This window comes from Peromyscus californicus, unplaced genomic scaffold (assembly GCF_007827085.1).
Source record: "Peromyscus californicus insignis strain IS unplaced genomic scaffold, ASM782708v3 Scaffold_17__1_contigs__length_78620276, whole genome shotgun sequence".
In the NCBI taxonomy this organism is placed as follows: Eukaryota; Metazoa; Chordata; class Mammalia; order Rodentia; family Cricetidae; genus Peromyscus; species Peromyscus californicus.
The window spans coordinates 1,161,483-1,176,996 of NW_026294469.1; the positions used below are offsets into that span (position 1 = coordinate 1,161,483).

Consider the following 15,514-nt stretch of genomic DNA (forward strand, 5'->3'; position numbering starts at 1 on the left):
GGCGGATGTCTGAGTTCAAGACCAGTGTGGTCTACAAAACAAGTTCCAGGACAGCCAGAACTACATAGAGAAACCCTGTCTCAAAGAGGGAGGGGGGAGAAAAAAAGGAAAGAAAGAAAGAAAGAAAGAAAGAAAGAAAGAAAGAAAGAAAGAAAGAAAGAAAGAAAGAAAGGAAGGAAGGAAGGAAGGAAGGAAGGAAGGAAGGAAGGAAGAAAGAGAGAAAGAGGAAATAGGAGAAACCATTATACATCTATTAAATTTGAAGTATGCCAATAGTAAAATGTTGGCAAATTTTCAGGCACCAGAAACAAACATTATAGATAAAAGCTTAATTATGGGATTGGAGAGATGGCTCAGAAGTTAAGAGTACTTACTAATCTTGCAGAGGATCCAGGTACAGTCCCCAGCACCTGGAGGCAGGGACCGGTTCCAGGGAGTCCGGTACCCTTGTCTGGTTTCTACAGACACCTACAAGCACATGGTGCACATACAGACAAGCTGGTACCACACGAGCAAAAGTTTCCAGTATTTAAAATATCTAAAGTAAAAAATGTTTGTCAATGGTACCACTTTGCAAGTAACTTGTGAGAAGTAGAGTAGAACGTGCATTCTATAATCTAGCTATTCCCTGAAGAAATTCTTGCAAGAGATATGTACGTGACTCTTCTTTACAAGTGTTCCTCACAAGTGACTAAACTGGAAGCAACCCAAGTGTTCATCAGCAATATAAAGGAGAAGATAACTGAAGGTATTTATGTAATGAAATACATGTGATACCAAGAGTGAAAAAACTACTTCCTATATCAGGCACCATACGTGAGCCTCACAGATAAGATAAATGAACAAGAAAGTCATTCATAAAGAATCTATCAATATTGTTTCATTAGAAAAATGACAGACCCAAACCATTCAGGGCTGCATGCAAGGCACAGTGAGTATAAGCAGAGGGAAGGAGATGGGATGGGGAAGGGGAGGAAGGAGGCTACTGCTTGCTGACAGTGGTTGTGTTAATTGGCTTTCCACTGTTAATTGCAGTAACAAATACCTAAGATAATCAATTTAAAGAGAGCAAAGGTTTCTTTTGGCTTATGACTTCAGAATTTACAGTCTATGGCCAATGGACCACTGCTTGAGGCTTGTGATGAGACAGAACACCATCATGGGGAGTCCATGCTGTGGCACAGCGGCTCACCACACAGCAGCAAGGAAGCCGCTGTGAGTACAGGGAGGCTGTTGCTGTCCTGTCACAAGGACACTGTAGTCTGAACTTCCCAGGATGATGTTCTCTAAAATGTAGATTGGGCTGAGGAGGTAGCTCAATAGGTAAAAACATTTACTGAGCATGCGTGAAGACCCAGCTTTGCATCCCAGAGCCCGATGTAAAAGCCAGGTGGAGTAACACATATATCTGTAATCATTATGCCCTGTGGAAAGATGAGAGGTAGAGACAAGAAAGGCCAGCTAGCCTTTGAACCTGTGAACAATGAGAGACCCTGTCTCAAAACCAAATGGAAGATGAAGACTGACACCCAAGGTTGTCCTGTGACGTCCATATGTGCATTATACTGTATGTGCAACCCCCTTCTCTTATACACCCATGGATTACACACACACACACACACACACACACACACACACACACACACACACACCATATGCAAGCAATAAAAAATGTAAGGAGGCTACAGCAACCCTGAGCAGATCTGGATGTGTCCTTCCTGTACTTCTTTTTAAGGGGCTGGGAGTTCTAGACAGGGTTTCTCTCTGTAGCCCTGGCTGTCCTGGATCTTGCTCTGTTGACCAGACTGGCCTTGAACTGGCCTTGAGATCGGCCTGCTCTGCCTCCCAGTGCTGGGATGTTTGTCTCCCTCCTGTACTTCTTGACCTCCTTGCTTTGCCTCCTCTACAGGGATCTGCTGGTGTCTTGAATGTCCAAGTGGGTCATGATATTCTTCGTCTGACTAAGGCCTCCTTACTCACAGACTCATGGCTTTGCTTCCAAACCCCTGTGCACTGGACTCCTCTGACCCTCTTGGCAGCTGTCTAGAAAGCAGTTTGTATGAGAAAGCATCATTTGGCTGACCTGAAGAGAAGCCATGCTTCTCCCAACCTGCTTGAAATTTGTTCCTCTGTGTGCCAAATGTCCTTCCCTGCCCAGGGACCTTTCTTCAAGTGTGGTTATACGTTGGCTAGCATATCTGCCCACCCCTTACCAGATACTGAGACCATGTGGCCTCTTTCCTTTTTTTTTTTTTTTGGCTGTAAACAACTTAAGGGTAGGATTTGTGTCTTTGTATTTTTTAACGTTATATCTCAGAGTCAAGTACCTAGCATTTTGAAAATATTTAATAGTTCGTACAGAAATGCTTACTTATTTTTATTGTATCATTTCAAAAGATGAGCTGGATCAGTGGTTCTCAACCTGTGGGTCTCGACCCCTTTGAGTCCAATGACCCTTTCACGGGGGTCACATATCAGATATTGTGCATATCAGATATTTGCATTATGATTCATAACAGTTGCAAAATTACAGTTATGAAGTAGCAATGAAAATAACTTTATGGTTGAGGGTCACCACATGAGGAACTGTATTAAAGGGTCCCAGCATTAGGAAGGTTGAGAACCACTGCTCTAGATGAACACAGACTGGTATATACTAAAGAAAAAGTCAAAGTTTTTTCATGATAAAATGAGATTTTGGTACATGTGTTTCTGTTTTTGAATTCTACCACATATTTCCATAGTTTAAACATCTAGAACTCCTCAGAATTAAGCTAAATTTATAGAAGATGTCTGCATTTTACTGATTTCCTCTCAGCATTCTTCATATATGTAGAAATAAAGGACAGTGAACAGCCTTGAGTGTTTTAGAGACAAAGTTTCTGGCTGGCCCGGTGTTCTCTGAGCAGGTTACTCTGGCTGACCAGCAAGCTCCGGGAACCTGTCTGGCAAAGAGAAAACAGGAAGGAGGAGTTACAAAGCGGCACCAGGAAACTCGAGGATGGTAGACACACAAGTGTGGCTAATGTTCTTTTCTCGTACAGTATATCCTGACGACAGGCCGTCCCCCCCATTCTCCCAGTTCCTCCCACCTTCCCTGCCACCTGGATCCACTTACTTTGTGTCTCTTATTAGAAAAGAACAGACCTCTAAGAGGTAACAACCAAATATAACCAAATAAGATATAATAAGCTAAAACAAAAACCATCAAGTCAAAGTTGGACAGGTCGAACCAACAAAGAAAAAAAGCCCAAGAGAAGGCACAGGAATCAGAGATCTACTTCTTCACATGCTCAGGAGTCCCATAAAAATACTAAACTGAAAGCTGTAATACATATGAGGAGGGCCTGTGCAGACCCTGTGCTGCTGCTCAGCCTCTGTGAGCTCATATGAGCCATGCTAAATTAATTGAGGGGGCTTGTTCTCCTAGGGTCCTCCATCCCCTCTGGCCCTTACACTCTTCCTGCCTCCTCTTCTGCTGGTTTTCTGAGATCTGAGGGGTGGGATTGGATGGAGACATACCATTTAGAGCTCTGTGTTCCAAGTTCTCTCTCTCTCTCTCTCTCTCTCTCTCTCTCTCTCTCTCTCTCTCTCTCTCTCTCTCTCTCTTTGTATAATGTCTGGCTGTGGATCTCTTATATTTCCATCTGCTGTTGGAGTAAGGTTTTGTGTTTACTGTTTTACCCATAGGTCCTAGCAAAGTTCTTAACCTGTGACAAGAGCTAAAAAAAAAAAAAAATGTTTAATAAGGAAATAGAGGCTGAGCAGTGGTGGCACACACCTTTTATCCCAGCATTCCAGAGAGGCAGAAGCGGGTGGATCTCTGAGTTCAAGGCCAGCCTGATCTACAGAGTGAGTGCCAGCACAGCCAGGGCTACACAGAGAAACCCTGTCTTGGGGCGGGGAAAAACAAATAGAGGCAGCAGTGGAATTCAGGGTGATAGGGACCAGAACTTGTCTCTTGAATTTGGGAATTAAATCATTGGTAACTTTACCAAAGCAGTTGTATTTGGAATGGAATCTTAGCTTTTAAAATTACTGTGTGAAGTAGTGAGAGGGCTCAGCCTTGCTATCCAGCCTGTCCACCTGACAATCCCAAGGTCCTACCATGGAAGGAGACGACTCCTACTGTCCTCTAGATCCACCACATACATGCTGTGGCAAGTGCCCGTGTGTGTACACACACAAAATAGATAATACACAAATTAATATATGTCAGGAAATTAAAATCAGAGGCCAAGAGGTGGCTCAGCACATAATCGTCTTCCAGGAGACCAGAGTTCAGTTCCCAGCACTCACACCAGGCACTCACAACCACCTGTAACTCTAGTTTCAAGGAATCTGAATCCCTCTTCTGGCTTTCACCAGCATACACATGATGCACAAACATACATGTAGGCATGCACACATCCACATAAAATAGAAGTAAATAAATTTCTTTTAAAAATTAAAATCATTGTGTGTAACTCAATACTGAAATAAACTTTCACTTTATATATTGGACCCTCCCCCATTGATCACTAGTTAAGAAAATGTCCTACAAGCTTGCCTGTAGACGTAACCAACCGTCTTATTAAATAAGAAACACAGAACCAATCAAAGAAAAAAGCCAAGAGGTCAGAGCTAAGAGCTAAAACCTTACCCTTCCTCCTGCGGTAGCCCTACCTCTCTGAAAGAGAGCTACTTCCTGTATTAAAGTCTTTATAAAGACTTTCGGTTCTGCCTTCTCATTGGTTGTAAACCCAACCACATGACCACCTCGTCACTGCCTGTCTGTATAGACCTCCAGGTCTTCTATAGTTGGTATTGAGATTAAAGGCGTGTGTATCCAATGCTGGCTGTATCCCTGAACACACAGAGATCTACCTAGCTCTGCCTACCAAGAGCTGGGATTAAAGGCGTGCGCCACCACTGCCCGGCTTTCCTATGGCTTACTAATAGCTCTGACCCCCGGGCAACTTTATTTATTAACATACAAATAACATTTTAGTACAAAATAAAATATCACCATACTTGCCCACAGCCTGATCTTTTTGTTTGTTTTTCGAGACAGGGTTTCTCTGTGTAGCTTTGTGCCTTTCCTGGGACTCACTCTGTAGGCCCAGGCTGGTCTCAAACTCACAGAGATCCATCTGGCTCTGTCTCCAGAGTGGCAGTTGTCACTGCCTTTGGAGCAAGCAAGGTGTATCAGTTCCAATACCAGTTGTCAACTTACATGTAAGCATTTTTATTTTTATTTATTAAAAACAATTTTTTTCTAATGTTTTGAAAATTTAACATTTTTAGGACTAGCTATTGTACTGGCTAGTTTTATGTAAACTTGACACAAGCTAGAGTCATCAGAGGAGGGAGCCTCAGTTGAGGAAATGCCCCTGCAAGATCAGGCTGTGGCCAGGTGGTGGTGGTGCATGCCTTTAATCCCAACACTCTTGTTTACTGTTTTTGCAAGACAGGGTTTCTCTGTGTAGCTCTGGCCATCCTAGAACTTGCTCTGTAGACCAGGCTGGCCTCAAAATCAGAGATCCCCCTGCCTCTGCCTCCCAAGTGCTGGGATTAAAGGTGTGCGCCGCCGCCGCCGCCGCCGCCGCCGCCGCCGCCGCCGCCGCCGCTGCCACCACCACCACCACCTGGCTTAGCAGTTTTTCATACGCTTATTGACTGTGTGTTTCAAGAAATGCATATATAATTCATTTGGCCCCTTTTTAGCTGGGTGCTTATTTTTTTTTTAGACTTATGAGGACTTTACATATTTCGGGCATAAATCTTTTGCAAAGGTTTTCTCCCATTCTGCAGATATTCTCTCTATCTCTGTCTGTCTCTCTGTGTGTCTCTCTGTGTGTCTCCCTCTCTGTCTCTCTGTCTCTGTCTCTGTCTCTCTCTCTCCCTCTCCCTCCCTTCCTCTGCCTTCTCCAGGGTGCTGAGACTAAAGGTGTGCACCACCGCACCCAGCCAGCTCTTTCACTCGATGATTATGTTCTTTGAAGCACAAAGTTTTTCTTCAGTTTCGATGTTTTCTTTTGTCACTTATGGTCTTGGCTCGTACCTAAGAAACCATTGCCTAATTCAAGGTCATAAGCATCACTTCTGTGTTTTCTGAGACTGTTATAGCTTTAGCTATTACATGTAACTATTATATATTTTTTGAGATAGGGTCTCACTATGCCACCCTAGTAGGCCTGGAACTCACAGAGATCCTAGCCATTACATTTAAATCCATTTTAAGTTCATTTTTTTTTTTTTTTTTGGCTTTTCGAGACAGGGTTTCTCTGTGTAGCTTTGCGCCTCTCCTGGAACTCACTTGGTAGCCCAGGCTGGCCTCGAACTCACAGAGATCCGCCTGGCTCTGCCTCCCGAGTGCTGGGATTAAAGGCGTGCGCCACCACCGCCCGGCTTAAGTTCATTTTTATGTGTGGTGTGGCAGTTGAGGATCATTGTATAGGCTAACTAGTTATCCCCAAACTAATGGCTGAAAATAAATTGTTTTCTTATCCAGTGAATTTTCCTAACACATTCAGTTGATCATAAAAATCAAAGGGTTTATATGAAGACTTTAAATGGGATTTTCTTATCTGTGTGTATCCTGTGCCAATACCACATGCATAATGTTGTATGAGGTTCTGACATGGGAAAAGTAAGTTCTCTGACATTGCTATTCTTTTTATAAATTATTTTGGTTTCTTTGAGTCCCTTGTGTTTCCATGTGAATGTTAGGATTGGCTTGCCAATTTCTAGGAAGAAGCGGGTTGGAATATTGGTGCAACTTGCAGGAAACCTTCAGAACACATGGGCCATTTTATCATTACTGAGTCTTTTGGTCTGTGAGCACATGGTATCTTCCCATTTACTAGTTTTGGGCTTTTGTTTTGTTTTTGTTTTTGTTTTTTGAGACAGAGTTTTTCTGTGTAACTGCCCTGGCTATTCTGGAACTCACTCTGTAGACCAGGCTGGCCTTGAACTCACAGAGATTCACTTGTCTCTGCCTCCCAAGTGCTGGGATTAAAGCCGTGCACCACCACCGCCCAGTTACTTAGTTTTCTTTAACATTTCATAGTATAAGCTTTTCCTTCTTTTGAACAGTTTATTCATAGTTATAATTTTAATACTTTCATAAACAGAATTTAATACTGAATGATCATACTAAATATAATCAACAAATTTAGATATTACATCATTTATAACAATTTGCTGTATTTCATTGTGTGCATGCTAACAAGTTCAGCTTTTTTACATGTGTGCTGGAGATCTGAACCCAGGTCTGAACCATGCTTGTCATCGTCCTGTGTAGATACTGGGCCATCCCTCTGCTCCCAAACCCTTTTAAAATGTGATGTTTTCATTAATTCTCTGAGATTTTAGTATATACATATAATGCATTTGGATCATATTCATCCTCCGCCCTTCCCCTTACCTCCCGTTGGTACACTCCTTACCCTACTGGCTCCTCCCAACTTCACATCCTCTTTTTATTTTTTTCTTAATAACTCACTGAGTCCAATTTGCTCTGTCTATATACTCGTGGCTGTCCTCCGTATATGGTAGACCTACCAGTGACCACACCCTTAAAGAAAACTGACTCTCCCTCTCCTAGCAGCCATCAGTTGCCTACAGTTCCTCAGCTGGAGGCGGGAGCTCATCCCTCCCCATCCATGACGATTTTAGGCAGGTCTCTGTGGCTACAACTGCCGTGAGTTCACGAGTCCTGCCGTATCTAGAAGGCAGCCCTCATCCCTACCCCAGGCCTGCCCAGCCTCTCGTGCCTGTAGTCTTCCCATCCCTTCTTCCATGGTATTCCCTGAGCCTTGGGGAGAGAATGGGGAATAGCCATCCATTTTTGACCAGTTGTGAGTTTCTGTGTTAACCACCGTCCACTGCACGAAGAGGACTGAGAGCTCCATGGATCTATGAGCAGAGAGATTCTGTGATTCTATGTCCATCTACCCAGATGGTAATAGCAGGTTCCCACTTAGGGCCTGTGAGCTCCCTAGCCACGGCTCTTTGTTTGCAGGCCATGCTCTTCCTTCCTAGGGATCCGGCCTTAAAGCCACTTAGGAAGCGATTGCTTCACCCCGCAACACTCATGTTGCTGTTGCACCCATGGCACAGCCCTTCATGCTGTTCATCACTGTGACTCTCGGGGTTCACAGCTGGTGAAATGGCTGATGCATTTCTCCCTCGGCAGCTGGCTTAGCACCTGATACTGAAAGCTAGGCAGCAGGGAAGCCCGCTCCATTTTTTTGTGACCTTGAACTTGCAATTCTTGTGTGCCATCCTCTCACATACGTGGATTACAGGCAAACATCACGGTACTTGTCGATCAGTGCTGGGAAATCATAGTAGACAGGAGGATATCGGAGGCTCACTAGCTAGCTGTTTTTGCCAAATCAATGAGCTCCTGGTTCAGTGAAACCCTGTCTCAAAAACTAGAGTGGAGAGCAATTGAGGTAGATGCCTGACATGACTTCTGCCCTCCACACATGCGTGCACACATGTGCACATGCACATGCTTCTGTACATATGTATTCATACACATATGACTGCATACAAGCACAAGCATGTACACACACAAGAAACTTATCGGAATAGATGTATCTCATTAAAATGTGTTTTTGAAGGAGCTGTGGACATGATTTGGATATGGACCAATGACAGGTCATCTGAGTTTGACCAACTTCCATGACCTAAAGTACTAAAGTTTAACATGGATCGAGTGAATTAATACATTTGAAGCACTTACAGTAGCACCTAACACCTAACTCTTAGTGCATGTTTGTTGAATAAAAAATAATTAAACCTGAATGAATAGAAATTGACCTTTCTAAAACATCTAATAGTTCCCAAGAAGAAGCTAAACCTCCCTCCTGCTTTTCCTCAGCTCACCTGTGCCAAATTAACTTTCTTCCTGCATCTATAAATGCTTGCTAATTTAAACAACCTCTCTCATTTTAAAGATTCGCCGGTTCTCAGTCCAGCTAATTCTGCAATCAATTTAAGTGGCGCTCAGGACCTGACCCGGAATAAGAATGTTGTGAAACCACTGCCTTTATCTTTGCAGGTTGTAGGGAAGACTTTTGTTGCAGGTGATGTTTTCCTTCCTTCCTTTTTCTTTTGGTAAATACCAAATGACTTATGTAAAATTTAATTGACAAATTAGTATTTGAAAACAGACACCCCTTCTTCCTGCCAGTCGAAGACAGCCATGGAACTGCCTAAAATAATGCAATATTGGACAAAGCTTTGCCCTCTGTGTTCCATCCAGAGGAGTTAAAATGAGTTAGTGCACAGAGGACTAGAATTTGGTTCCTCTCAACAAACATTTCTTATGCTCCAGCTGTGACTCGCACCTGAGGTTATAAAAACAAGTAATGCCTGACCCGAAATGTCTCATAGTCCAGGGAAGGTGACAGACTTACAAGAGGATCTTTTCGAGATGCTGTAGCCAGCATTTCAGGGATGGCTGGGGGTGGATCCTGACAGGAAATTGGTCTTAAAATGAGGATGTAGGTACTGTCCAAAGGAATGAGGTAAAGACAGGTCATATTCCAGTGACAGCAGAAATGCATGACAAAAAGAACCTGGGAGCTGGTGTGGTGATGCACACCTCTAATCCCAGCATTCGGGAGGCAGAGGCAGGTGGATCTCTGTGAGTTCAAGGCCAGCCTAGTCTACAGAGTGAGGACAGTCAGGTCTACACAGAGAAACCCTGTCTTGAAAAACAAACAACAAATAAATAAATAACAAACAAGAGAGAGGGGTCCTGGGAGAAGGAAAGGAGGAAAAGTTATAAGACATGTGAGAACTTTCTTACATTTTGGACTTGAAACATAAAATGTATAACTCAAAGTGACAGGAGGCAGTTACAGGAAGGCAGACTCAGGAGCATAGATTTTACCCTAAATTTATGGAGCATAGAACCGACCTATTCTGGTTTGAATTTGAACCAGATGTTTTTGGCAGTAACATGTGAGAGACAAGAGGTAGGAATACTTCTTTGAGGTCATTTTGTTAGTTCAAGTGAGAGGTGCTGAGGTCCTTAGCCAGAGTGATAACAGGTTGGAGAAGGGCAGACAAAATGGAGAGCTACTCAGGAAATGAAATCAGATGGATCTGGCAGATCAATGTGGGCCTGAAAGAGAAGGTGCCTCAGCCGACACCCATCTTTTTGGGCTAATGATGCCATCACCTGAGACAGGGACTATGGGAGGGGAAGCAAACTATCTAGGAGGAAATCACATGGGCACGTGGATTCTGAGTAAGTGGAACCATTCATCACCCACTTATTAATGGATGATATAGAGCAGTGCTACAGACATGTAGTAAAACCACCACGATTAATATTAGCCATGAAAGATACATGTTGAGGCAGGCTATGAATGAAGGATGGAATCCTAGAAAAAGCCAGTGCTTAATGAGAAGAAATGGTAAGACAGAGAGCCTATCATTCTGGGACATGTTCCAAAAGTTAGACATCACAGTTTACAAAACCCACCTTGCTTTTTACTCCAGCCCAGCAACTCTTACAGTATTTATCTCCTAGTTAGATTTTAGATATGAACAAACTAAAGTCAAGTTTTCACAATGGTGAAAAAAATTAATGAAGTAATAGATCAGTAATCAAGGCAGTTACTAAAATCATCCAGTTGACTCCATAATGCAAGAATTATGCTCAGCAGTTAAGAATGTATGCTGCAAGCTGGGCAATGGTGGCACACACCTTTAATCCCAGCACTCGGGAGGCAGAGGCAGGTGGATCTCTGTGAGTTTGAGGCCAGCCTGGTCTACAGAGCAAGATCCAGGACAGCCAGGGCTACACAGAGAAACCCTGTCTCAAAAAACCAAAAAGAAAAGGAATGCATGCTGCTTCTGACAAAGGATGGGAGTTTGATTCCCAGTACCTACCTCCAGCAACTCCCAACTGCCTATCCTATACCTTCAGGACCAGGGGATCTGATGGCTTCTTCTAGGCTCTGTGGTTACCACATGCATATGCATAAACCCACACACAGACACACATAATGAAAATGAAAATTTATTTGATTACTTATTGTTTTGTTTTGTTTTTTTCCGAGGCAGTGTTTCTCTGTGTAGCCCAGGCTGTCCTAGAACTCACTCTGTAGACCAGGCTGGCCTCAAACTCACAGAGATCCACCTGCCTCTGCCTCCTGAGTACTAGGATTAAAGGAGAGTTCCACTGCACCTGGACCCTAAAAATGAAATTTTAAAAAGAAAAAGAGGCTGACAAATTATGAATCCCCACTAATCATACCTAACATCCTCAGAAGAGAGAAACCTTCCACATCCTCACAACCTAACATCCTCTCTGCCTCCTGGTGAATATTTATAGATGTCTTTGAGATTCTTTTGCCAAAGAGAGAGAGAGAGAGAGAGAGAGAGAGAGAGAGAGAGAGAGAGAATTTGACCAGGCCTCTAACAATTAGTTCATTGGAAATACAGTGGACATAGGGATGTTCAATGATACTAGGAACATTGAGTCAGCAAATTCTTCAAGATTTTTCAAAAGAAAAAATAATCACAAGAAATATTTTTTAAAAGAAAAGAAATTACTTTTTTTAGATTAAAGGAAACCTAAAATGGCTGGAGAAATGACTCAGTGGTTAAGAGACTGTACTACTTTTTTCAGAGGACCTGAGTTCAGTTCCCAGCACCCACATCGGGTGGCTCACAACTGCCTGTAACTTCAGCCCCAGGGTATCTAACCTCTCTTTGGACATAAGCACTACATGCAGGAACACACACACACACACACACACACACACACACACACACACACACACACAAATTAAAAATAATAAAAGTAAATCTTGTATTAAAAAAAAGCCTAAAGCATATGCCTCCTAAGTTCAAACATATAGTTCTTTTTTCAATTCCAGTTTGAACAAGCCATTTCTTTAAGCTATTTCTGAGGTAACTGAGAAAATTTAGAATACTTGTGGGACATTTGATATTAAATTATTAATCGCTGTTGATTTTAAGTATAATAATTCTATTGCAAATATATTTTAAAAGTTCTTTTAGCAATATCTGTAGAAGTGCTTATCAATGAAAGTATAGATGGTTCGGTTGCTTCTGACCAACCAGAACACTGTGCATCTGTGCTGGGAAAGCAGGTCAGAGTATGATGAGCAAGACAGACTGCATGAGATAAATGCGGGACCTGGCAGTGGGTATATAAATATGCATTGCACTGCTCTCTCCTTTTGTATGCTTGAAATTTTCTGTGAAGTAGAGTTAAACTTCTATTACGTTTTCCCTTTTATTTACCTACTATCTCCAAAGACTTCTTCAAAAAGAATTCTAAAAGATTTCTTAGGGTAAATTATTCCTGGGTACTTCTACTTTTTTAATTTATTCTAGTCACTGACATGCCTGACAGTTAAGTTTAATGAAGGTAATTACTCTGATAGTTGTAGTTGGTTTTATGTAACTAGGCTGAGTCCCATCTATGAAGTTTCCCTGAATCCTCAAGTATGATGTTTACCAGATGTCTGCTGCTTCACAGTGTCCTCCAAACCTCTGTTCTGAACTGCTGCTTTTCTGTTCTACAGAAGCAGCAAATGGGACCACTAGCCATGGAGGGAAGATTGGCACATCCAGTTCCACTCCATCCCGCCCTGGGAACTACTCTTTGTCACCAAGACCTAGCTACACATCCATAGACCAAGGTGCAGTGTGTGTGTGTGTGTGTGTGTGTGTGTGTGTGTGTGTGTGTGTGTGTGTGAGAGAGAGAGAGAGAGAGAGAGAGAGAGAGAGAGAGAGAGAGAGAGAGAGAGAGAGACAGATAGAGATGAGGGCTATGTGCATATGTACTTGTGTGTGGAGACCAGAGGTCTATATTAGTTGTCTTCTCCCATAGCTCTACACATTATTCTTTGAAACAGGGTCTCTTACTGAACCCAGAGTCCATAGACTGGGTAGACTGGCTATTCAGTAATCCCGAGGATCCTCCTGTCTGCACAGCAGTGATTTTAAAGACATGTGCCTCTGTGCTTGGCTTTTTTACATGGATTCTGAAGATTGTTCTCAGATTTCATGTTTGTGTGGCACTTTACCAACTGAACCATCCCTTTAGCCCAGTGCTACAGATTTTTGAACAATTAATTATCTGAACACATACTGTAGAGCCTTCCCTTTGCTTAAAACACAACATTTTGAAAGTTTATGATTGATGTTAACAGTAACTGTTAAATGTCTTGGTGATTCTATGTGGTTAAACCTAAATGGGAAATCAGTATTTAATAAAAATTATAGTGAAGAATCTTGAAAACTCACATCTGTCTGTTACTTACCAAAGTACAGAACTCTATTTGAAAAGATTTATATGACACGAGATTTATATGACACGGATTTTTCTCCGTTTACCAGGTAGATTTGTCCCATAACTTAACAGAGACGTCAATAGAATCAAATTAAATAATCTGTTTAAAATTGTCAAGTGTAAAACAGTATGTGGTTACAATTGTTCATGTGGTGTCGGATTGATAGTGTGACTTTCTCTAACTCTGTCATCGCACATAGGACAGCGACTCAGACCCTCGGACTAGATCAAAGGAAAGGCCCTGTGATCCCCTGGTATTCTTTCTTACCCACTGCTGAGGACAAAGCTGTTTTCCTTTTTGTTTTCAGCTAACATGTTCATTTCTGGCCCACCAAAGAAACGCCACCGGGGATGGTACCCTGGGTCGCCTGTCTCCCAGCCTGCTCTAGTTGTACCTGTTCCTACAGTTCGTCCTCTTTCAAGAACTGGTGAGAGTTTGACTGAAGTTGTGTTTAAACGTTTCTCTTTAATTAGCGAGAAAAGTTCTGCTCCTGCCCTTATCCTTTGAAGACAAACGCCCTCAATCAATCATTGTGATTAGCAGTATTATGTAAGGGTATTGATAGTAGCTCATATTTTGTCTCCATAATGTGGTCCTCCCTATAAGTTCGTGTACTATTACAACTGATCCTAGTTTTAATCATTGATAAGTCATAATTGATGAGTCATTTGTTGCATAGGGCCTGAAGCTAAGAACCACCACAGGGACTTGCTTTGTCAGCAGTGGGTCAGGGTGGGCCTTCTGTGATGTGTTCTCTGTATAACACTTCTTGATTACTTTGGCTTCATGGTTTAGTCTGTAGCTATGCTACGAAGAGTTACCTGCCTCTTCCTCATACTGTCCAGACTGTGTCCGAAGGTGTCCACAGCTAAGTGTTCAAACATTTGTCTACCTGTTCTACTAAGTTGACAGTAACAAGTGCTCCAACCCCAAGAACTACACAGGGGTCTTTACACACTTTTTAATTTGCTTAAATAGTTCTAAAGACTGATAGAAATCTCATGTATACAAAGAGCTATGGCAATATGTTACCACAGTTGCTTCCAGATGGAAATGATTAATAATGAGTATCTCTGTCACATGTTTCTGTTTTCAGCTTTATGTAATGGAAAACCACACCTTTGGTCACTAGGGCATGGTAAATATGAAATACAAAGCTAAATTCAAAAGATTGCTTAAAAGAAGCCACCAGAATTCTCTGTGGTCATTATCCACATTGAAATGATTGTGGATGATTTGTTTTCTTACCTGTTTTTCTTCTAATTTTCTGTAATTTGTATGTTAATGAAAAAGAAACCACACACAGTAAATTACTGGACACCAGACACACACATGATGCACAGACATACATTCAGGCAAAATACTTATACACATAAAGTATATTCTATAACTTCTAAAGTATTAAAACTGCATTGGCTCCTGAAGTTTTCCAGTTAGCCCCCATGCCTAATCTTTGTCAAACAACTTTTTTCTTTCCAGAGCCCCTCTTATCTACCCCAGTTCCACAGACCCCGCTAACTGGAATTCTCCAGCCTCGGCCTGTCCCTGCAGGAGAAACTGTGATTGTTCCTGAAAACCTGCTGAGTAACTCAGGAGTTAGACCAGTGATCCTGATAGGTAAGGGAGAGGAATTCTATCATCTAGACTCCTTCTCCAGCCCCTGGACACTCATGAATATGTGTGTTTGTCTTTATTGATTGTATCAGCCTCCCTTGGCCAGTCCCTTCACATGGTGTTAAGCATGTGGTTTGAAGCTGGGAATAATGTTCTCACCCTTGAGAATCTCTCCAGCGGGGAGTCAGGAAAAACAGTTACTACACACTTGGATAACATGACACATTGGCATATGAGAGCTGGCAGAGGTTCACAGCCAGGAGTTTCAACAAGTCTTGGGAGAGAGGGTTGACCTCTGTCTAAAAGGGTCTTAGAAAACTTTCAGACGCTGAGATTCAAGCTGTGTGCCGAAGCCTGCTCAAAGTGGACAGGTTGAGGAAGGGGCAGACAGGAAGCCAATCCTCAAAGCAAAGAAACAAACTAAGCCAGCTCACAGACCTCACTCCAGCACACCAGGCATGCCCTGGGGCGGCGGTCTCTGTGAGTCAGTCCTCCAGGCTGCTGACTGCCAGTGAAAGTATGAGGGTATTTAGGGGTCTGAATTCTAGGATTCCAACTCTTTCATT

The 15,514-nt window shown here is 42.5% G+C and overlaps 1 protein-coding gene across 3 annotated transcripts in view; it reads left to right on the plus strand.

Moving 5' to 3' along the window:
- Greb1l (GREB1 like retinoic acid receptor coactivator) overlaps positions 1–15,514 on the plus strand; it is a 259,135-nt gene that overhangs the window by 172,286 nt on the left and 71,335 nt on the right. For 2 of the 3 annotated variants that reach the window (XM_052741511.1, XM_052741512.1), the window contains exons 8-11: positions 8,949–9,077; positions 12,564–12,680; positions 13,642–13,761; positions 14,814–14,951. In XM_052741511.1, coding sequence (XP_052597471.1) covers positions 8,949–9,077; positions 12,564–12,680; positions 13,642–13,761; positions 14,814–14,951 — 504 coding nt within the window. The remainder of the gene's footprint in view (positions 1–8,948; positions 9,078–12,563; positions 12,681–13,641; positions 13,762–14,813; positions 14,952–15,514) is intronic. The other variant, XM_052741513.1, reaches the window with a different exon arrangement.